We start from the raw sequence: 25,697 nt of genomic DNA on the forward strand, positions 1-25,697 counted from the left end.
TAAAGCAAAATAAGCTTGTCAGAAAGCAAGACATGTAACTATCAGAATGAACATGCAAGAGAGCAAGGAAGACCATATTTTGAAATGACATAAAATCATATCTTTTTTCCTCTGGACTTCTCAAGATGCTTTTAAAAATTTATTAATACCTTGTCTTATCCTACAAAGAACTGGAGATGACTTACAGTAAACATATAATTCAAAATTATAACAAATACAACATTCAGATAATGGGAACTATAAAGCAGAAGAGATCAAGAATAGAGGAAAAAGAAAGAAACAGTGAAATATAAGTTTCTTTATGGTTGCTAATAATATTTCTACAAAATGCCAACTTAAACTATTGGAAAGATTGAACAATGAGCACTACAATGATGAATGAACTTTATTTTCTTATACTATTTAAATGCTGAACCATATTTACTTGAAAAAAAAGGACGTGTAAAGAAAGCTAATGTTATAGTGGAATTTGAGGATTGAGGGTGTTATGATAAATATCACCAACAAACATCCAGGATCTACTGGGGAAGTCAGTATATAACTAATCCCACTAGTTTAAAAAGCACACACCTGCTAACAGTACCCATAGACTTTACATAACTTCAGTTCTCAACATATCAAATCAATTTAGATTATAAATACTTACTTTATTAATTTTGTCATCCTGAATTAATAATGAAGGATTAACAGATGTTTTTTTCTTCAGAATATCAAGGTACATTTTATGAACATGTTCCTCTGTAGCAGGTACTCTTGGACCGCTATTTTCCATACCCTCATTTGTTGTCTTTTGTAAAATCACCTTCTGATCATTTTTGTCAAAAAACTGGTTCACATGTTGGGGGTCTTGAGATATAACATTTGGGTTCATATTAAGAGATAAAGGGCTAACAAATTCAGTTTCTTTACTATCAGCCACTTTCTTACAGCTATAAAACAAAACAGGACAGATAATGAACTCTATATAATGACTCCTCAAATATCAGTTATATATGCACAACACACTATATATACATACATACACATGAGTTGTAACCATTCAAATTAAGTTACTAATGTTAAGTTATAATTCTGGTTAACACAGTATACTCATATAGAATCATCTATTTGTTTGTAACTTCAGATAATAATTTTAATGCAATATAATACAAAGGATTACACAGGTGACTCTGAGACCTACTTTAAAGAGACCAAACTAAACATTAGATTGCTTTTGTATATGAAAAATAAAATAATAAATTTCTAAACAAAGTTTTTGCTTTATAATATATCTTTTATCCATCATTTCTTACAAAGTCAATATGCATTTGAGACAGAAAAAAAATTTTACTCATTTCTAGAAGAAACCAAAGAAGTAATCATAATTTATGCCAAGGAAGCACAGAATATAAATAGTATTATAAAAGGCATAAATTTAATCAAAATATATAGCAAAAATTTTAAAGTAAAACACAAAAATCACTACAATTTTAAAATAAAGTCATTTCTGTGGTTTAAAATACTTAAATGAAATGTAACAATTCAGACAATTAAATATTAAAAGTCTGGAAAATACATCTTAAAGAAATGTTCTAAATGTGATTAAATATTAGCAAACTACAGGAGCTTAAAAAATATGGGAATTGTTACTCTCAAATTATTTAATCCTGTGTCAATTAGGCCATTTAATTTTATAATTCATAAAATAAGATTAAAGAACAGTTTAAGAGGCTACCATTTCCATATTACATAGAATGACTTCTTAGTAACTGTTAGAAACTTCTAAAGTAGCTGGAATCATCAGAAATATGAAATAGTTCCTTCCTTCTTCACAGTAACAGAACCTGGCTAGATGCTAATCAAAACTGTTTCCCATTCTTGTTGGGTACCAGCTAAACCATATTCCCCTGCTACCTTGCATCTAGATGGAGCCATTTACTGGTTCATGGCTTTAGCATGTGAGTGCTATGGTGCCAAGAACCCAACATTTGTGTCACTGGCTTAGTGGTCAGGTTTTGTGTGGCAGGAAACTGATAACCAGAGGCTGGAGAGATGGCAACCTATGTTTTCTGATGGCAAAACATTGCTAAACTGTCACCTACAGTAGCTTATAGGGCAGATCACATGCCTGCTGAACCTGGAATAAGAGAAATGGCTAGAGGGAACAAAGAATTAAGTGCTAGCTGCTATTAGCTGTTTTTGACAAGATAATACAAAACAATTAATGAGCTTGGGATAGAGTGGGCTGGTTTATAAGTAGAAATGAAAGGGAATAGAAAGAATCTAGAAGTGAAGGGTGCCTTGGATTCACTCTCTGTGTCTAGACTCAAACAGTAAGATTCAGCACTGAAAAATGCTAGGCAAAAAGCAAGATTTCATGAGACTTCTTGGTTGAAATGAGTGACTCAGTCCCTTGGTAAAGATCATATTAAGGGTATCATACACTTCCTATTGTTCCCCAAAATATCCAGACAGCTGAAAATAGATTGAGAGAAAAAAAAATAGAGGGACAAAGAACCAAAGACATAAAGCAGATTCAAAACCTTTCTCTACTAAAGACCTTTAAGTCTGGTTACTGGCACATGGAATTAACCGGAATCAAATAAATCAGAAGGCTACTAAACTATAATGTCAATGAAACCACATCCCATTTAAAACAAACAAAAATATCCCAAAAGCCAGCAACTGGGAACCTCAAAACTACCTGTACCCAGGGAGTAGACTGAGAAAGAAGTATATCCCCCAAGATGGGTATATCCCCACACCCACTTCAGTTGTGGCCAATGGTGACAAAATATAAGACAAATACTCCAAGGAGTGGAACTAGGCACTATATAGAATTATACATTTATAAGGTAGTTCCTCCTTAACAACAGAATAATGGCCTAATTAAGGGAAATCCCTATCCCCAAGGTAGGGGGCAGGGTCTTTACAAGGTCTTTCTAGTGGTTTGAAACACTGATTGCTGTTATTTTCCTCATACTTTTCCTTCCCAAATGGGAGTACCTGTTATAGTTCCACCATTATATATATTGGGTGGAGGTGAGGAAGTACAGAACTTGAATTTTTAATTCATCCACTGGCAGTTGATAAGGAATCCCAGCCACACCTGATGGAGAGGACTGCGCTTCACCTGGAAATCCTGGCCCTTCTGATGCACACGGTCCTGAATGGGACTTGGGCTGTCTGCTTTGGGAGGGGATAAGTGGGGCTGGGTATGAAGAACAGTGAAACGGATATTTAGTTATTAGAAGGGTATATCCTGGCAGAGACTGACCAGATACCTACCAAACTCATTTACTTTTTTTTCTGTGTTGAAGCAGTTAAAAGAAAGGCTAAACCATTCTCTTTCTTTCCTTACTGACTGGTTGGATGATGCCATGACAACCTTAAAACTATGTACTATTGACAGAAGCAGGTTCCTAATTTAGGTTCCTAATTTAGGTTCCTAAATTACTGCGTGGAGCACAACCCCACCCCAATTCCACTGACCCACAGGGGATGGTAATGTGAGCAAGAAATAATTTTTTATGATGTTTAGCTACTAAGATTTCAAAGATTATCTGTTATGGCAGCTAGGATTATTTCCTACAGCTCACTAAAGATTTTTTAGATATGTGTACTAAAGGTAATATTACTGACATTTCCATAATTATTATTATGCCTTTAATGTAAGTATACTTGTTTTCAATCTTTAAACACAAATGTAAAAACTGATGTTTTAGAATTCATATTGCTAAAATGGTTTTACCTGCAATAGCAAAGACACAAGATATTTAAGAAAATCTCTTCAGTAACACTAACATATCCCCAAACAGCAATAATAAGAGAGCACAACATACCTTTAAAAATACTAACTAGCACTACAGATCAGTGGAAGAATATGATACTTAGCATTAGAGTGGATGGATTTTAGTGTCAGTTACATTGCATCATTTTCTCTCATTTTTCTCATTATACTAGCACAAATGTAGAAACAAGAAATCACTACAAGTAGATTTACATGATGAAGATGTAGTACAAGAAGGGACTCAAAACGTGTCTGTTGAAAAAACTGAACAAATGACTAAATGAATGGATGATAGGCTATTTCACAGAAATATTTCATGGATATCAAAGATCTGCCAACATAAGTGGTTAAACACATGAACTGCCTGTGTTCCCTTGTTACAGCCATGTGCCCTTTGGCAATGGCTTTATTTTAACCTCTTAAACCTCAGTTTTCTTGTCCATGAAATACGGATAATAATGGACTACACCCCATGGAGTTGCTATTAAATGAAATAATATACATAAAGAACTTTGCACAGTTACTGCCTATTGTAAAGGTAATAAATGTTAGCTGTTATCATCCACCACTAAACTGGGTTTACTTCAGTTTCCTCTCTTGAATTATAAACACAAAGATGCCTGTTCTACTTGTTATAAGGATCACATGAGATACTGAACATGGCATTCTAAGTGCTACACAAATGTGAAGTTGTCTTATGACAAGGTTACTGTAATGTGTTACTCTGTGTGTTGAAGAATGACAATGAATTGTACATACTGCCACTAAACTACATTGGAGGTGGAGCATTTTCATGAAGCCCATTTCTCTTGTGACCACAGTACTCACTCTGTGAGATGACAGCCAGTCTGTGACTAAGTTATAACTAACTGGTTTCTAAAGAAGCAAATCTATGACTCATACACAGAATAAAATCCACCTTCCCCCTCATCGTGAATCAACTGTCACTGTGTTATTATTTAAAGCTGAAGAGACTGTATTTTTCAGTGAAAAGCTTTAGGTCTACGTAATGGCAGTAAAATGATACTTTTTTAGTATCATCTATTTTTTTTTCTTTTAGCTGTAGAAGAATTTTGACAAATTAATTAAATGAGGGCAAACATAGAAAGAAGAGAGCAATGACTCACAGGTAGACTCATATAAGCTAATATTAGTTATTAATCATTCAGTAGGAATCATTACATCAAACGATTACAAAAGTTTCCAAGGACAAAACAATGAACAAATAAAAACTCAACCAACTAATCAACATGTACAATATGACAAAAAACTCCTACCTGACAGATTGTAAATCAAAACCACTAACCCCAAAGGAATCGATTCTGATAGGTTTCATCAGCTCCTCTACTGTGGGCAGATCTAAGAGGGGAAAAAAATTAAAGTAGAAATCAAAAATGTTATATAAATTACTTAACTTACATGTCTAATACCACCCAAAATTACACTTTCTTTAACTGACATAGTTAACAAAATGGCACAGGCAATAAACCTAACTTCCCACAGTAAATTTGCTTGTACCAGAAAAACCTCCTTTGATATTTATCAAATATCACATATATGAAATATATATCTCAAGTATCGATATCAAAGAACATCTACACACACATTTGCTAAGCATGTATTTAGTCAATCCCAAAATACTGTTTTCTATTAAAAAAAAACCCAACAACTTTAACACATGTACATGCAAAAGAGTAAAAAATGTCGGCTTAAGTGATATCTTAATTTGGTCCAGGCATATTAGAGGAACTGCAGTTTTATTCTGTGTTTGGCTCTAATTTTATAGTTAAACCAATGATTCCTGTACTTCATTTAAACAACTCTTTAATTAAGTTCAGAGACTGAGAAACACTCACCACAGCAAATTGTATTTAAATTATATTATACTGAAAACTCTTTAGAGAACATCTCAAATAACTGAAAAGTATATCTATCTATCTTTATCTATCAGCTTTTTACCAGATTCAGTAGTAGAGATGTTTTTTGAAGACTCTTCATTTTCTTGAGGATGATCTTTCACAGAACTCTTGATATTTCCCATCACATTACTCTCAATTCTTTGTTCATCTGCATCTTCCAAAGAATGGGCTATATGACAATAAGCCTGATGTAGGGCTTCAATGTCACTATTGCTTTGTCCATAAGAAATACCTGTTGAAATAAATGTAATCCACAGGAATAATTATATCACAAATACATGAGAAATATAAAACACTCATATCACTCCTTAATCTGTTCCGAATGGCGAACAAGGCTATATAGGACAATAGCAAAATTACAAAAGTAGAGTTAAGCACAAACAGGTAATTTGTAGCTGTTGCCTACCAGTATGAAATTATACCAGGCTCAATAACTCTACTCAGCAAGTTAACATGTGTCCTCACGCGGTAACTGTAAAATATGACTTCACTGGTCATTGCCCGCTCTTCCTACTCTTCTTAATCAATACCTCTGCACTGGGAAAAAAAAATATTCTTAAATTTCTAAAACTGACACATTCCTTTGAAGGATTCTATCTTTCCCTTACTACTACTACTCTCTCTGCTTCCTTGTATCAACAAGCATCTTGTAGTGTATATTTTTTAGTCAATCGCAATTCCCTCCTCTAACTTTGCGATCCAGTCTGTTCCAATATTCTGCTAAAGCTGCTGTAATAAAAAGCCATTTCCTAATAGCCAAATCATTTCATCTTTAGTTCTCTACAACTTTATGAGACATTTGACATTATCCTTTTCCTGGTACCCATTTCTTCTGCATCCCTTCTTCTTTTTGTTATTTCCACCGTTCTGATTGGCTACTTTTCCATCTCTTATAGTCTATGGCTCATCTCAGGGCTATATCTTTAGCCCTCTTTTTTGAACCTCTCACTATTTTTTTTGCCTAACTTCATCAAGACGCTTAGCTTCAACTATTACCCATATGCTCATGACTCCCAAATCTATGCTTTTTGTCCATATAACTTTTTCCTGACAGACATTTAGATTGTTCTATAAGTAAATCACATCTTACATATCCCCAACTGAATTCATTATATTCCCCACCAAAACTTGTTCTATTACCAGTATTTCCTATTTAAGCTAATGGCATCACTATTTACTCAGTCACCCAACATAGAAACCTGGATGTTGTTATTCACTCTTCCTTCCCTATTAACTTCTTTCCACCATGTGACAAATAAATTCTAGCAAAAAGAATTCAAAGAATCTAAGGACAATAATGATCTGAGATTTTTATGAGTATTTTCTTATTCATTTTGTAACTTTCTTTACTAACAAGCAGAATTTTCAAAATCAGACAAAATAATGAGTCATAAAAGAGTGGGGAAAAAGAGAAGAGAAATAGGGTGACCAATCCCTTGTCTTGATACCCATGGTTAATTAACTAATGCTTAAAAATCAAACAGTATATACAGCCCCACCTCCCTGTATATATATTCTGTAAGTTGTACAGTGTCCCACTCTGAGGGGCTGTTTTCAACACTAAACATAAGAGACAAGTATCGCATATAAGATTATCTATCTGTAAGAATGCCTTACAAATGAGATGTCTTTCTAGCTAATGTTTCACATTACCATGGCCATTTAGAACACGCCCAATTAATAACAAATTTGCTTAAATAAACTAAAACCAAAAAGAGAGGGGGGATACTGTTAGAGCAGTACTGCCAACAGTTAAGGGGTAGGGATTTTCCAAGTAGACACGAGGAAAAAATCTTGCCGGTTAAGGTGGGCCTACCCTTCCCCCTAAGCCATCAGCCAGACTCAGAGTAGCATGACTGAAAGAGAGAATTAATTTTTAGGAAAAAAGGAAAAGCACAAGGTATTTTTTTCTCTATAAAAATATCAGGATGTGCAAGTATTTTCTGATATATATAAAGTAAATTGTTTCAATGGTAAATAACAGAGTAGTATTGAATGCTCATACCTAACTTAACAGGTATAAGATGTCACAAAGAGGAGGTTCTAGGCTTTAGAGCAACAACAGAGCAAATATGCAGAAAAACAAATGATCTAAAAGTTAGAAATTAGAAATGGAGGATAAAGAGGTATAATAGGCTGCTCATAAAACAGAGCAGGGAAAGGTACCTGTCTTCTAACTGGAGTCATTAACCTAAGTCATATTAAAAATAATTCCACGGTCATGTAAGTTAACTTTTTCCATGCATTTTTTGAAAAGAAAAGGGCTTACTTATCTTCCTTTTCATTAAAAAGAGAGCACTCTGTAGTTATTTTATGTATTATTACAAGTCAAAATATCCCTATATTTTTCAACTTTAGAAAGTTGAGAAGTGTCAAATCCTATTTTGCAGAGGAAAGGGTCTAGTTTTGCAGAGCTATAATGTCATTCTGTGACTATTCCAGTCATGCAGCCATAGCATAAAATGGTACTTTCCTATGAGACAAATAAAAACAAGTGAAGGGCTAGATCTGGCCTAGTGTCAGGAAAACCTCATTTTTATATTTACTAACCTTTTTAATACAACAAAGCATAAAGAATTTCATGAATAATATTATTAACAAAAGATAATCTTTGACAATCTTCTGCCTAAACCCAGTCAGCTTAATATTAGAGGAAATATAGTAAAATAAAACAAAAAAACCCACTGAACTTTTCAGTTCTTAAACCAAGTTCAGACACTCATTTGAAGACTTTCAAGCGTATTTTTGAAATACCAGGAAATTCAATACCCCACAGCCAATAAATATTTATATGGTATGACTTCAGGTTCATTATTATAGCTTGTGCTATTATTAACAGGGGGTTGATGTAAATAATAACCACAGAGCTGCTACTGCTTACTGAATCTGAACAATGTATTACACACTATGCACTATCTCAGCTGACCATCACAAGTCCTTTAAGAAGAGGAAACAGGCTCAGAAGCATTAATATCCAATGTCATACAGCCGATAAGCGGCAAGGCTGGGAGTATGAAGCCAAGTCTACATGACAGTAAGTTCATGCTGTACTACCTTCCAGTAATTAGCTAATTGAATTATTTCAGAGTCGAGAACATTTAAGAAACAGGATCAAAAAATGATAGCTTTATATAATTGCTTGGATTATCTTAATAGAATCTTTATTTTTAGTAATACATTTTTTATTTCTGAGTTTTTTTTATAACATATAGCAGCAGGGGTTTTCACACTGTTTTACAAAATCATATTAATAGTTTTACAGAGAAAATCATGGCTTCCACAGATGTTTGACTGAAATTCCATTTTAAATCATGCTTTAAAACTAAATGTGCACACTCAAATGTACAATTTATATAACTGTAATATTTTGAAGGCATTATATAATTATAATATTTTTGATAACTTTTGCCTTCTCTTTTACTTGTTTTCATACACATCTCTGAATAAAGTTTCTCTGGCCATCCTGCATATAGAACTTCCTATAAAATACTATTTATTAGAAAAGTTGTAGTTCCGCTTTGGTCTTTTAAAAGAATTCATGTCTTACTGAAAACTGCAAATGGATACACTATCATGGCACATGCGTGACAGGTTACTTAAGTCAACAGCAGTTAAGACTGAGGGACATGGGCTTAGCATATGCCTTCCTCATGGAGGAATATTCAGTTAGGCAACAAGAAGTGAGTAATGGGTCTTGATGGGAAAATTCTTATAGTTATAATTTTTTAACTTTTATATTTTAAAATGCAAGTGGATGCAATAAGCTGAAATAGTGGTGACTCTTGGAAAGATAGTGAAATAAGAGATACATGATGAGACACTGTGGTTTGGGTCCTTGTGCTTTGATCTACTTGCTGATTACACTGGTATGTCCAGTACTTGAAAATTTGGGTTGCAGTATTATGACACTCTATATGTATATTATATGTCAATAAAAAAGTAAAAAGAAGTAAAAATAAAATAAAAATAAAATGCAAACTGGTATTTGGAACTGGTTAGTGATTTCTATTACTCTTTTTTTCCCAAGTGTCTGAATTGGTTTAGTTGACCAGTATCTAGATACTACAAAGTAAGCTGATTAAAAAGTTCCGAATTGCAACTATTTATGTGGTAAAACAAGAATAATTTTATACTGTACTACAAAAACAAAATATAAAAACACATTGGAAGGCTGATGGCTATATGAGAATGTAACAAACCTTCTATAGTTTCTGTTTTCAAAATTTTCAAAAGACTATTTTTGCTCTCATTAATTTTATAGGCAAATGTTACAAATGTGAGCTTATATATATTTGTACTGATAAAATACCATTTTTACCTATATGGAGGGTTCTACATAAGATTTTTATTGGAGATGAGGTTTCCACTGCTTTAAAAAAGTTTGAAAAGGCACTGTCTCAAAGACCTTTATAACAGAAGGAATTACGGAAAAGCACAATAAGACCAAAGTCTCATTTCTCCTACACATGGCAAGTTTAACTGAGTACTCTAGAAAGGCATAGAAAATTAGTTAATAATTACTTACAGTGCTACACTTTCTATCAACAGTATTCATTAATTTATTATTTATTTAAGACCATACATTACTTGTCCTATTAGCATTAGGTGTCACCATTAGCAAGCTCTGATTAAATTATTATATATGGCAGAAAAATGAAAAGTGAGATTTAAAGTTATTATTAATATGGTTATTATATATATTTCCTTAGAAATGCTGTCAATTATTTGTAAAGTATTCCATATTTTAGAGAATTGCTGGTTTTCAAACACTTTTACCTGTTCCTGTCATTTCATTATCAGTCATTTCTGGGAGGGCTTTTGGCTTAGTTGTTGTCTTATCTTGTTCATCAAGGTTGACCTCTGCAACAGAATCTAATGAATCAAGTAACACAACTGGAAGAATATAAAAGAAAAAATATAAGGAATGTAGAGAAATTCTGTGGTTCCTCTGATCTAATAAAATTATTTTAATCATATGCAATGCATATAAAAACAAAGATATTTATATGAAAATAGTATATAATCTTATATATGTGTCTATATAATAAGTATGATTAATATATATAACAAATATGATTTTCTTCCTATGGCTAACATCAACACACATAGTTATGCTTACATACAAGTTTAATGTACATTTATCTGTGGAAGGCAAAGGGCCTGAGAAAAACAACAAAAAAGAAATATTCTCAAATATAACACAATAAATTCAAGACAGGCACAAGGGACACATTATTGAGAAATGCTAGAACTTTAATTCCTTAAAGATATTTAAAAGACAGAGAGTGATTGATTTGGAATTATTTAGATGAGATTCTGAACAGACTAGTTTTTTGCCAGCTAAAATATATGAATATACATAATATTTACCATTAGCCAGCATGCCAGTTTTCTCTTCTTCCTAAATTAAAAGAAGAAAATGATTATGATTTGAAACCAAAATTATGTAAAATGACCACAATGAGAATAGTAGAAAATTTGAAAGCCAGGGCTTTATTCCATTATGAAAAGATCAGGAAAGTGCTTTCTAGGTTTCCTTCCCCACTCTCATTCATCAGTAATTCTTCAAGACTAGGGAGAGACTATAGCTCTGACAGAACTTCCAAAATTCTCTCTGAACTTTGGCAATTACCAAATTTAATTAGGTCTTAAAATGCTTTGCTTAAAGTATCTAGGTGCCATCTGCTCTTCTACCTTGCTCAAAAATTCTCTTGTTTTTCAAACTTCAAGGTAACAAGGCTACTTCACACAAGAGTCCTACAATTATAACATCACCAGTTGATTTTCCCTTATTGTTCAAAATTTGTGACCAAATATACCTTACACTCATTTCATTTACATTTTGAAAGGCACAACTTTCACAAAGGCAACAGGCCACCAAATTGCCAAGATAGATGAGATTCGTTATTATAGGTTCCCTTAGAATAAGCTTCCCAAGTAGTATCACCTATATCCCCTACCTGGCTAGGCAGTGTGTAGGGTCCTCCCATAGTAACAGAGCTTAATTCCTTTCTATTTTGGTTCTTACCCAGACAGCTCTCTACAAAGTTTCCACATTTAGGTAGACACATTTTTATGCAGTGTATACTTTCTTAATATACTGCATTACCATATCTTCTACTGACCTATTAATTTTTTCATAAAATATTGTAATTGCCATATTCCAAATGTAAATCTCATTAAATTTCTAAGGATACTCATTAGGTTACATTAATCTTTGTATTATTTCTAAGGTCACCTTGGTTTTTCCCCCAAACTGAGTAACCTATAAATACCCAAAGACAAAGTACTAAGTGAATTTAAAAATAAAAGTATTTATGTATACCCACAGAGTGTTTCTCTCTTCTATTTAGAGAATTGATGGTTTCACACATGTTCAAAAATCTAGTCCTAAAAGAGACTGTGTCCAGATCAAAACCAAAATAACAAATAGTATTTGTCCTACTAGCTACTGTTAGAAAGTTCTTTGTGGCAGGCAATATGGAGTAGTACTGGTAAGAACCAGCAAATGAGAGAATTAGAGTACAGCACTGCGGAATGTGAATGGAATAATGTAATTCCTTATTTTAGCCAAGTACATTTCAGACACTAATGTTAACACTAACACTGGGGAGAAGTATTTATTGTACTTCACAAGACAAGTTATACCAAAGAAAAGTATAATTTAATATACTTATTTTAGTTTTGAAATTTTAATTAAGTTTTCAATTTCTAAAGCTTAACTGCAGGAAATTATTTGCCAAGAGAAATTTCTTATCAATTATATTTCCTCCATTAAAATTTATGTTAAATTGACATCCTGAGTTAAGAAAATGTTTAACTGAGTGTTAAGAGACCTATAAGTTTACAACAAGCAAGACTATGAAGAACTCCACATTCTGAGCTCTTCATATGGTAATAGCCAACATCATGAAAGGAGTTGCAAAACTGTCAAATATATAATTGATGTATACCTGTTTGGGTGCATTTATTTTTTCTGAATTGAGATTCTCTTTCCAGTGAGTCTTTTTATCTTTAGTAGTCAAAGGTGCATCAACATCCTCTTCATCTTCAAAATCATCACTGTAATTTTCTGAAAAAAATAATTTTAAAAAGTACAAGATCACACTGTCAAAAAAGTCAAATTTCAGGAAAAGACTGCTGATTTCCAAAGGAAGATTATATAAGAATAATTTATTGAAATATTAACATAAAGATACTTTTAAAGAACATATATTTTTGTAAAGATTTAATGAGAGTTCAATCTATCTATAAGACTACCTTAGGTTTACTTCATTTTTTTGTACTTTCAAATAGTCCTATTTTATATTTTTAATCTTCTATATTATTAACCAACTAAAAATTTCTAGAGCCGTCCAAAAGATTTTATATTACATTTAAAGTAAAACTTTAATATTTGTTCTTTTTTTTTTCCCCTTTTTGGGAGACAGGGTCTTGCCGTTACCTGGGCTAGAGTACAGCGGCATCATCATAGCTCATTGCAACCTCATACTCATGAGTTCAAGTGATCCTCCTGCCTTAGACTCTTGAGTAGCTGGGCTATAGGTGCGTGTACCATGCTAATTTTTCTTTTTTTTTTTTGTAGAGACAGGCTCTTGCTATTGCTCTAGCTGGTCTTGAACTCCTGGCCTCAAGCAGTCCTGCCTCAGCCTCCCAAAATGCTACAATTACAAGTATGAGCCACTGCGCCTGGCCAATATTTGTTCTTACTCTTAAAAACGCTGGATTTTGCTTATTTTAAGTTGATTGATTTTTTTTTTTTTTTTTTGGTCTTTGTAGGATCTCCACTGTAAACCTTAAATTAGTACCTATGTAAGACCTATCTCTGACCCTTCCCTCAGGTAAATACTGGCCCCTGGATGACCTTTGGTGTTTCCCCAGTCCTGGGCACTTCTTGGCTAAAGACTCCAAATTATATGTCAATGGCTTTGCAGCAGAAGGAAAAGGTGTCTCCATGTTAACTGATGCCATCAGTCTGCTTATGGAGAAGGTGGGAGGCTGGGAAGCTGCAGGCTGGACAATTCTCAGAGTTCATATACAGCAAGGAGACTTTTGAACTCTAACCTGCTTGAATGCAAAGTGGTCACTGATCACTAGGGGCCATTCAGTAGAAACCTCAAAAGGGGCATGCCTTAATAGTTGGGTTAAATGATACCTAGAGTGGCTAATCTAGACTTCCCCTAACAAAGCGTAAGAAAAGTCTCAAAAGGATCAAGTGGTAGGATCAACTATTTACCAGAACAAAGCTCAACACTCTTTAGAAGAAGAAAGTTAAACCTAGACATTCAACAATGCAAATTCACAATACTCAATATCCAATAAAAACATTACTAGACATCTAAAAAGCAGGAAAAAGTGTCCCATAACCAAGAGAAAAAAACAAGTATTATAAAGAGATTCAGAAATGAACAAATACTGGGATCTATAAAATATGCTTAATAGTAAGGAATTGAAAAAAAAGAACATAATGAGGAAAGATATTAAAGAGATTTAAGAAGAGATCCAAAAGGAACTTCTAGATTAAAGAAAGGGAAATATCAGTACCGTGAAGGCACAGCAATAGAAACTGAAGCATGGAAAGAAAAAACAGCTTTAAAAAATGGAAGCATCTTAGTGACCTGAAGGAAAAAATTTAGTGTTCTAACATATAATTAGGGTCAGACGGCAGAAGACAGAAAACAGAATTGATATTTTAAGAATAGCCAAAACATTTTTGATTTTGATGGAAACTATAAATCCACAGATCAATGATGCTCAATCAACTCCCAACAGGATAAATACAAGAAAAGCAAACCAAGATGCATCACAACCAAACTGCCAAAAAACAAAGATAAAGAGAAAAATCTTGAAAATGGGAAAAAAAGAAATAATATATACAAAATAACAATAATAGGAATTATCAGTGACTTCTCATGAGAAATAAGGTCAGAAGACAATAAAACGAAATCATTAAAAGAGTGCACACTTGTAGTCATTCAGAAAGCTGAGGTGGGAGGACTGCCGGAGCCCAGGAGTTCAAGATAACAGTGAGCTATGTTTGCACCACTGCACTCCAGCCTCAGAGACAGAGCAAGACTCTGTGTCTTTAAAAAAAAAAAAAAAAAAAACTAAAGCGCTCAAAGGAAAAAAAAAAAACAAACCTGTAACCTAAAATAAATAAATAAATAAGGGCAAAATAAAGCACTGGGAATGATAAATATGTAGATAAATATAAATTTTACATAAATATTCACTTTTTTATTTCTTAAAAATACTTTTAAATGTTAGCTGATTGCTGACAATAATGCCCTGTGGGGTTTTTAAGACATGTAGAAAAGAAATGTATGACAAAACCAGATAAATGATCAAGTAGAGTTTACTACTGTTAGACTTCATAGAAATAAAGTGACATGTTATTTAAAAGTAGAATCTGGTAAGATAAAGACATATATTGTGAATCAGGGAAATTAAGAAAAAAACAAAGATGTATAACTAAAAAGCCAAAGTTGGAATAAAATAGAATAATATAAATAGTCAATCCAATAGAATGAAGAACAAAAGCAACAACAACAAAAGATGGAAAGATAGAAACCAAATGGCAAAACAGTAAACCACCATATCAATAAATACATTTTTGTATAGGATAGAAACACTTCAATTAAAAATCAGAGAGTGTCAGACTGGACAAAAATGTAAAACCCAGCTATATGCAGTCTATAAGAAAACTATATTATGTATAAAAACACAGATATATTAAAAGCTAAAAGATGAAAAAAGGTATGCTTTGTGGGTTTTGTCCAGGCTTCACAGATTCCCACAATCCTGGCACAAAAAATCCTTTTTTCCATCTTTGCAATTGGTATGCTGCCCACTCTCAACAAATGAGGCAGTAGTTCACTTATAACAATTTTTTAGTAGCTCAGATTATAACATAGGCAACCCTACTCTACCTGTTCAAAGCTATTTCTAAGACAACATTTTTTTAAAATTATTTTTCTCTTATCAATGTCTTCATTAAAAGCTGTATTATCTTTTCAGATATTACAAATTTTAAAACCAATGAAATTACCTGCCAGTTCTTCATGTTTTGATTCATTCTCATGTTCATCTTCAGTTAGTTCTACATTGGCTTGATTACTGAAAAAAATATTTATTTAATATTATATGTTAAAAATATATTTTCATGCAGTCCTTTGCCTATTTAAAAAAAAATCTGTAAAATTATTTATTTCCTCTCAAGTACTCTTGTTCTGTCAAAAGTTAAAACTTTGAGTCCGGGCACAGTGGCTCAAGCCTATAATCTTAGCACCTTAGGAGGCCGAGGCAGGAAGATTCCTTGAGGCCAGGAATTCAAGACCAGCCTGGGCAATAGCAAGACCCCGTCTCTACAAAAAATACAAAAATAAGCCAGGTGTGGTGGTGTACACCTATAGTTCTAGCTATTCAGGAGGCTACTCCTGGGCCTTGAGCCCATGAGTTTGAGGTTGCAGTGAGCTATGATGATGCTACTGCACTTTAGCTTGGGCTATAGGGCAAGACCTTGTCTTAACAAAATAAACAAATAAATGAAATAAAATAAAAATTAAAAAAAATTAAAAAGCTAAAAACTTGGGCGCTATAAGAAAAATGTTTTGACAATAAAGGATTTTTAAAGCATAAGACTAATTGTAGCTGTAAAAGTAATACAAAGGGGAAAATGCCATATTTCTAAAATATATATAATTTTATACAGAAATGTGTGCATTTACATGTACACATATTATCTTATGATCGAGATATCCCTTCTTCACTAAGGATTAGGAATTGAGAACCAGTTTGGTCTACATGAAGGTCGGAAAAAAATGCTAAAGTCAGAAATTTACATGCTAATAAGCAATTTAATCCTGAAGGAAGCTGAAAAGGAGCCTTAAACCAAGGAAAACTCAGCAAGGGAACAAAGGAGCTTGAGCATGTTTTAGTTATATTGAATATATTAGTTCATATACTGCTTTTTTTCAGGTCAAGAAATCAGTTCTCCTTTTTTCAGTCTATCAACCCTGTCTTTAGTGGTATCATTAGTAGACCAGAGAAAAGACTATTATAATAATAATAGGAGCAAACACCTAATATTCCATACTCCATGTTATCCTGCACTTTGACCAGTCTGTTCTAGAGAAAAATATCAATAGTTAAGAATACTGTTAAGAAATAAAAAAACATTAACAAATGTTGCAAAGTGGCAAAAAGTTGTTGCCCAAAAACCTGTGCATACTTAATCTGTGTTGTCACTTTTGGAAGAGGTAATCACCATGGACCCTGAATTTCCCTGCAGGTTCTTGCTGAGTATGCCAAGAATGCAAAGCCCTGACCATTTTTCACCAAGCCATTTCTCAGGGTTGTGCTTTGCAGTGAGCAATCTTGAGAGATGAGGTAATGTTTCTGCCCAAAGAGCAGGCTTGTTTCCACTTAATATAAAGGAAAGCTCAGTGTTCCCCTTCTGTAACTCAACCCACTGCACATGCAGACAACCCTCATGGATCCTATGCTTTGCCCCCTTGGGTCTCTTGGGGCATGGGGAACTGATGCCAACAAACATTGACACTCAGGTACTGCTTTTACTTTGAGAAATAAGGTCTTTGGTTCTGACCCAGAAATCTTGTGTCTATTGTCAAAATCCATAAAACCAAAAGGCTAACTTTTTACCTTACAGGTAGGGAAAAATTTCAGATCCTACACAATTTATGACATTAAATGTACCGCTTTATCTACTGTTTATCAGAAACTAATCATGTTGAGAGGACTAGGCACTCTAATAATCAGAGGTATGATTCTCCTGACCCTTAACTTCATTATACTTTTGTGTTCTCAAAATCCTAAATAAAATTATAATCTGCTTTCTATTTATAATTAAAAAATTATATGGATAACTAACCAAGGACATTGAAGACCTCAGGTTTCACAAAAGTCTTGAGAATGGCAACAGTTCACTGCAGGGGTGGGGAACCTGCAGCCTTAAGGCCACATGCGGCCTTCTAGGTCCTTAAGTGCAGCCTTTTGACTGAATCCAAATTTTACAGAACAAATACTTTTTATTTTTATTAATACACTTTTGTTTATCTTTTATATTTCATTTTATTTTTAAAATGAACATATTTAAAATACCAAAGAATAAAATAAGTTTCAACGAAATAATCCTTCCAGATTGACTAGCACAATTAGAACATTAGTAAGCCATAAGGGCAAAATTGACGGCTGCTATGCTCATGATTTGTTCTACCTTCCCCTGCCTGACTGGCGCCACTGGTGCATGTGGCTGGCTGGCTAGAGTTTATGGGGGTTGAGTATGCCACTCTGTTATCAGCTTTTGACAATGGCGCACTGTGTTCTCTTTGAAGTGGAATTTGTGCATAATTGCACAGCTTGACGGTATGTTTTTAATTCTGTCTGCTTAATAGCCCATCATGACAAAGAAGACCAAGAGAATGCTGAAGTAAACAGATTTTTTAATGAGGATTGGGAATTGCAATTTATCTTGTTCTGCTAAATATAAGATCATTTCCTTGCTTTGTGATACTGCAATATCAACATTAAAGAAATTCAATGCTCATCAGCATTATAACACTCATAAAGACCACAAATATTTTAAATTAGAGGGAGAGGCACAAAAGGTTGTACTGTAGAAATTAAAAGATGAAAAGCAAAAGCAAAGACAATTCTTTCAATCAGCCATAAGGCCTGGAAATAACACCAATGAAGCAACTTGCAAAGTAGCTTATGTACTCGGGGAAAAAAGAGAAGCCATTCAGTGATGCAGAAATTGTGAAAGACTGCATTGTCGAAACTGCAGGATGCTTAGACCCCAATAATATTTCAAAGTACAAACAACTGCCCCTTTCAAAGAGAACCAAAATGGATTGGCAGCATGAATTAGCCTTCAACTTAACAGAACAACTTCATGCAATACTTCAAAAGGAAAATATATATTATTCAATCGTTTTGGATGAATCAACTGATACTACTGACTCAGTACAGGTTTTATACTTCATTTGGTTCATAACAGAAGATTTTCTTTGCTATGAAGAGTTACTCACTTTGGGCTCTCTTGTGAACAGAACATGCAGAATAGATATCTTCAACAACTTTCAAGATAAATGTTGTGAAGTTGAAGTGAATTTGGTAAATTTAGTGAGTGTATGTACAGAGGGCGCACCTTCCATGACAGGAAAACATGAAGGGTTTATTGCACAGATTAAAAAAAATACTGACAGATCCAGATGCTCTCATTTCTTTTCATTGTATCTTGCATCAGCAAAATCTCTGTGTTAAAGCTACTAGTTTAAGTGACACTTTGCAACAAGTTTTAAGCATTGTTAACTATATTCATGCAAATGCAACACGGCACGGACAGTTTCATAACATGTTAAAGTTGAAAGATGAGGTATTCAGTGTGTATTTGCTGTATCATTCTAAAGTGTGTTGGCTATCATAGGGTCAGGTGTTAGCCAAAATTTGATTTCTGCAAGAATAGATAGTTAAATTTTATGAGGAACAGAATCAGCAATGTGAATTATTGAAAGATGACTTCTATAGGCATGCAGCATTTCTGTGTGATATCATTTCAAATCAAAACGACTGGAATATTTCTTTGCAAGGTAAAACTAAGTCTATATATTATACAGTATGTGACAAAAAATCCAAGCATTTCAAAAAAAGCTGTCTTCTTTCAAAACACTTCAAAAGGAAATTTTGGATGAACATTTTCCCCAGTTAGCAAAGGCCAGTGATGAGCAGGATGATAGATGTGAACCATCTGAACAATATGCAGCTCTTATAGACCTATTAATTGGAGAATACAATGAAAAGTTCACTGACTTTGAGAATCATGACAGCACACTCAAATTAGCATTTCAGCCTCACCTAGTCGCTATCAGCAAGGCACCTAAAGAACTATAGATGACATTGATTGAGCTCGCAGTAAATGACATTTTAAAGTCATTATTTGATGCTGAGAAAGATCCAGTTGAAACATGGAAAAACACAGAATGTCCACGCCTTCAGCAACATGCCCGAAAAATGCTTTCTTGTTTTTCAGCCACTTATTGCTGCAAATCTACATTCTCCTACTAACCCAAATTGAGACACCCTTAAGGTCACAAATGACTGATACTCATCTAGAGGAACAACTGAAAATATGGACCTCCATGTTTTCAAATATTCAAATGCTTTCCAACAAAAAGCAGACACAACAAAGTCATAAAAAGGTTAACTTTAAAATTACCAAATAGTTTTCATTTTTTGAAATTATTAAGTACATAGTAGATTTTTACAAAATCATGTACATTTTCAAGTATATCTAATTGAAGTTTCTTGGATGTGGCCTTATTTGATTACAGCAAAATTAATGAAGGCTTCCAACATGAAAAGGTTCCCCACCCCTGGTTTACTGTATATAAGCCAGGACCAGCTCAGTCAACTAGTAAGATTTCTAGGATAAGTGAGGTTTCTTGATAATCATCAGGATCAACATAGAGGTAAGACACAGACCAAATTTTTCTTTGTTCTTTGGTTTTTACTTCCCTTTCCCTTTCTGTTCCTTTTTTCCTGACTTTGTAATCGTATTAATAACTTGGACTCTCTTATTAATTTTATCTATGTTAAGTCACTTAATAAATCACTTTACTAGTAAGGACTTTCCTAGTAAGGCAATGTACTACTAGTCTCAATAGTATTTTATGTATGAAATTTTAGATTCTGGAGGCAGACTGAGCTCTAAAATACAAATGAGCATTTTCTATTCAAAGATAAGAAAAACCCTGACTATAACAATGAACAGAGAACAGAGTTAAAAAATAAGATTTAATTTTGCCTGTTATATTGTTTACCTATTCAAGCCCATGTATATACCAGTCTTCCAAAAATTCAGAAAAACACAAAAATCATTTAAGAGTTTATAGTGTATTTACTTTACCTATGTAAAGTTTTAAAATGTGTGGAGTCATTAGAATCCAATTCCTTATTTAACCTTGAGTAATCAATGGAAGATGTCAAGCCCTTCTCAAGCCTGGCAAAAAATCGCTCTTTCTCCTCTTGTTCTTCTAATGTGTCCAATCCCAATCCAAGAATACTATGATTGAGTTCAGAAACTGCTAGTTCTAAGAGGAAAGCACAAATATATATTATTAACATATTGAATTTTGGTAAAATTCATTTTAATGATGCATTTATTAACATTATATAGTAAATTTAAAAATTTTTACAAATACTTTACATAGTCTCTCATCTACCAAGCATAGATTCATATTCATAATAAATATGTAAGGTTTAAGGCTTCTCTAGAGTTGTAATTCTAAGCCTCTAGGAAGACATTAAATCTGTCTACATGTTTTAGTAAAGGAGGCTCCAAGATATAGTTGAGTTAATTTTTATAATTCTGAATATAAGCACTGTATTAATAATTATAAATTATTAACTCATATCCCTCACATTTCTTACCATTTGCTTCTAAGCTGTCAATACTTAAGATAGAGGTTCCACTGCTTTTAAGAAGTTGAATCTTTTCAGTAGACTCCTCTTCTATTTCCATAACAGGCTGAGAAATCTTCTTTGTTTTCAAAAAGCTTACATTTGTTCCACGCTGTCCTAGGAATAGGATTTAATATAGTTGAATATTTATGTTAAGAGAATTGTTTTGACCAGTATGACAACACAATAATACTGTTATACTAATTTTGTGCATAGTAGCTACAAAATAAATCTGCTCTATTAAATAAAAATCCATCAGACAAATCTACAAAAGAAAAATCAAAATTCTATTTTATTGCAGTGTATCTTATTAGACAGAGTATTTCAAAAATTTGCATAATGAGACAAGATTTTTCAAAATTACTTTGAAGCCAAGTACTTAATATATTATACTATGCTACCTTAAATAATATCTTCTGAGATTGGGATAGAAAGTTTATTCAAAAAAATAATAACAGAGAACTTTCCAAACCTAGAGAAAGGTATCAATATTCAGGTACAAGAAGGTCACAGAACACCAACCAGATTTAACTCAACAAGACTACCTCAAAGCATTTAACAATCAAGCTCCTAAAGGTCATGGATGAAGAAAAGGTCCTAAGAGAAGAAAGAAAAAAGAAAAAAATAACATATAAAGGAGCTCTGATACGTCTGGCAGCAAACTTCTCAGTGGAAACCTTATGGGTCAGGAAAGAGTGGCATGAAATATTCAAAGTGCTGAAAGAAAAAACCCTTAACCCTAAAATATTATATCTTGCAAAAAAAAAAAAAATCCTTCAAACACGAAGGAGAAATAAAGACTTTCCCAGACAAACAAAAGCTGTGGAATTTTATCAACACCAAACCTGGCCTATAAGAAATGCTAAAAGGAGTTCTTCAATCTGAAAGAAAAGGATGTTAATGAACAATAAGGATTCATCTGAAGATGTACTTGGTAACCGTAAGTACATAAACACAGAATACGCTGTAATTGCAGTATATAAACCACTTACATCTTGAGTAGGAAGACTAAAAGACAAACCTATCAAAAAATGACTACAACAACTTTTTGAGAGAGAGATAGTATAGAAAGATATGGATGGAAACAACAAAATGTTAAAAAGCAGGGGAGAGGATGGAATTAAAGTGTAGAATTTCTATTAGATTTCTCTTTGCTTGTTTGTTTGTTTGTAAGCAGAGTTGTCATGTTTAAAATGATTACTTATGTTTTTTGCAAGCCTCATGGTAACCTCAAATCAAAAAACCTACAACAAATACACAAAAAATAAAAAGAAATTAAAACACACTACAAGAGAAAATCACTTTTAACAAAGGAAGATAGGAAGGAAGAAAGAGGGGACCACAAAACAACCAGAAATCAAATAATGACATTGCAGTAGTAAGTCCTTAGCTATCAATAACAACAGTGAATGTGAATGGACTAAACTTTCCAATAAAGAGACATAGAGTGGCTTAATGGATAAAAAACAAGAGCCAACTATACATTGTCTGCAAGAAACCTACTTCACCTATGAAGACACACATAGACTGAAAATAAAGGGATGGAAGAAGATATTCCATGCAAATGGAAACCAAAAAAGAGCAGGAGTAGCAATACTTCTATCAGATAAAATAGATTTCAAGACGAAAACCATAAAAAGAGACAAAGAAGGTCATTATATATATAATGATGAAATATAATTCAGCAAGAAGAGATAACAATTCTAAATATATATATGCCCAACCCTCAAGCACCCAGATACATAAAACAAATATCAGAGCTAGAGAGATAAGATCCCAACAATAATAACTGGAGACCACTCTGGACATTGGACATATCATCTGGACAGAAAATCAACAAAGAAACACTGGACTTAATCTGCCCTACAGACCAAATGGACCTAATAGATACTTACAGAACATTTCATCCAACAGCTGCAGAATTCACGTTCTTCTCCTTAGCTCATGGATTATTCTCAAGGATAGACCATGTGCTAGGCCATAAAACAAGCCTTAAAAAAATTCAGTAAAAGCAGCGATAAGAGGAAAGTTTACAGTAATAAGTGCCTACATCAAAAAAAATAGAAAAGCTTCAAATAAACAACCTAATGATACATCTCAAAGAACTAGAAAAACAAGAGCAAACCAAACCCGAAATTAGTAGAAGAAAATAATAAGAGCAGAAATAAATGAAATTGAAACAAAAAAACCACAAAAGATCAACGAAATGAAAAGTTGTTTTTTTAAAAAGATAAAATTGACACAACTTTAGCCAGACTAAGAAGAGAGAAGATCCGAATAAATAAAATCAGAGATGACAAAGGAGACATTACAACTGATGCTGCAGAGATCTAAAGGATCATTAGAGACTACTATGACCAATTATATGCCAATAAATTGGAAAACCTAGAAGAAATAGATAAATTCCTAGACACAGACAATCCGCCAAGATTGAACCAAGAAGAAATCCAAACCCTGAACAAACCAATAACAAGTAACAAGACAGAAGCAGCAATAAAAAGTCTCCCATCAAAGAAAAGCCCAGGACCCGATGGCTTTATTGCTGAATTCTACCAAGCATTCAAAGATCTAATACCAATGCTACCTAAACTATTCCAAAAAATCAAGGAGGAAGGATTACACCCAAACTCATTCTATGAGGCCTGTGTCACCCTGATACCAAAACCAATAACAAGTAACAAGATAGAAGCAGCAATAAAAAGTCTCCCATCAAAGAAAAGTCCAGGACCCGATGGCTTTATTGCTGAATTCTATCAAGCATTCTAATACCAATGCTACCTAAACTATTCCAAAAAATCAAGGAGGAGGGACTATACCCAAACTCATTCTATGAGGCCTGTGTCACCCTGATACCAAAACCAGACAAAGACCCAACAAAAAAAGAAAACTACAGGCCAGTATCTCTGATCAACACAGATGCAAAAATCCTCAACAAAATACTAGCAAACTGAATTCAACAACACATTTAAAAGATTATTCAAAATGGTAAAATGGGATTCATCCAAGGGATGCAAGGATGGTACAATGTATGTAAATCAATCAATGTGACATCATTATAACAGAATGAAGGACAAAAACCTATAATCATCTCAACTGATGCTGAAAAAGCATTCAATAAAATTCATCATCATTCCATGATTAAAAACTCGCAAAAAAAAAACACGAAACACAAAACATTGGGTATAGAAAGAACATGCCTCAACACAATAAAAGCCATATATGACAGACCCACAGCTAGCATCATACTAAATGGGGAAAAACTGAAAGCCTTTCCTCTAACATCTGGAACAAGATAAGGATGCTCATTTTCACCACTGTTACTCAACATAGTACTGGAAGTTCTACCTAGAGCAATCAGACAAGAGAAAGAAATAAAGAGCAACCAAATTGGAAAGGAAAAAGTCAAATTATCCTTGTTTGCAGACAATATGATCTCATACCTAGAGAAACCTAAAGCCTTCACATACACCAAAAAAACCTGTTAGAACTGATAAACAAATTCAGTAAAGCTTCAGGATACAAAATCAACATATAAAAAAATCAGTAGCATTTCTATATGCCAACAGTAAACAATCTGAAAAAGTAATCCCATTTCAATGGCTACAAATAACATAAAATACCTGGGAATAAACTTAACAAAAGAAGTGAAAGATTTCCATAAAGAAAACTATAAAAAACTGATGAAAGAAATTGAAGAGGACACATAAAAATGGAAAGATATTCTATGCTCATGGATTGGAAGATCAAATATTGTTAAAATGTCCATACCACCCAAAGCAATCTACAGATTCAATGCAATCCCCATCAAAATACCAGTGATGTTCTTCACAGAAACAAAAAAAATAATCCTAAAATTTATATGGAACCACAAAAGACCCAGAATAGCCAAAGCCATCTTGAGCAAAAAGAACAAAACTGGAGGAATCACATAACCTGATTTCAAGTTATACTACAGAGCTGTAGTAACCAAAACAGCGTGAACAGATACATAGACCAAAGGAACAGAATAGAGAACCCAGAAATAAATCCACACATCTATAATGAATTTATCTTTGACAAAGGTGCCAAGAACATATGGTGGGGAAAGGACAGTCTTTTCAATAAATGGTTCTGGGAAATTGGATATCCATATGCAGAAGAATGAAACTAGACCCCTATCTCTTGCCATATACAAAAATCAAACAATAACAAGTTAAAGACTTAAACCTAAGACCTGAAACTATGAAAACTACTAAAAGACAACACTGGGGAATGCTTCAGGACATTGGTCTGGGCAAGGTCTTCTTGACTAATATCCCCAAAGCACAAACCCAACCCTCTTCCCTGCATCCTCTCACCTAGACCAGTGGCTAGCAAATCTGGCTCACTACCTGTGTTCTTGTAGAGTTTCCAAAGGAAAAATGTTTTTTAACCATTTTTAACCATTTTAAATGGTTAGGAAAAAATCAAAAGGATAATAATATTTCATGACATAAGAAAATTATATGAAGCCACAAAAACAAATGAAATCTTGTTATTTGCAACAACAC

General features: G+C 33.4%; 1 protein-coding gene across 1 annotated transcript in view; it reads right to left on the reverse strand.

Moving 5' to 3' along the window:
* The window catches only part of CEP162 (centrosomal protein 162), an 81,355-nt gene that overhangs the window by 43,223 nt on the left and 12,435 nt on the right, over positions 1–25,697 (reverse strand). The window contains exons 4-12 of the mRNA XM_045543963.1: positions 21,139–21,285; positions 20,615–20,798; positions 15,737–15,804; positions 12,642–12,760; positions 11,059–11,089; positions 10,465–10,581; positions 5,729–5,920; positions 5,047–5,128; positions 647–929 (exon numbers count right to left, since the gene is read on the reverse strand). Coding sequence (XP_045399919.1) covers positions 647–929; positions 5,047–5,128; positions 5,729–5,920; positions 10,465–10,581; positions 11,059–11,089; positions 12,642–12,760; positions 15,737–15,804; positions 20,615–20,798; positions 21,139–21,285 — 1,223 coding nt within the window. The remainder of the gene's footprint in view (positions 1–646; positions 930–5,046; positions 5,129–5,728; positions 5,921–10,464; positions 10,582–11,058; positions 11,090–12,641; positions 12,761–15,736; positions 15,805–20,614; positions 20,799–21,138; positions 21,286–25,697) is intronic.

This window comes from Lemur catta, chromosome 2 (genome assembly GCF_020740605.2).
Source record: "Lemur catta isolate mLemCat1 chromosome 2, mLemCat1.pri, whole genome shotgun sequence".
Lineage (NCBI taxonomy): Eukaryota > Metazoa > Chordata > Mammalia > Primates > Lemuridae > Lemur > Lemur catta.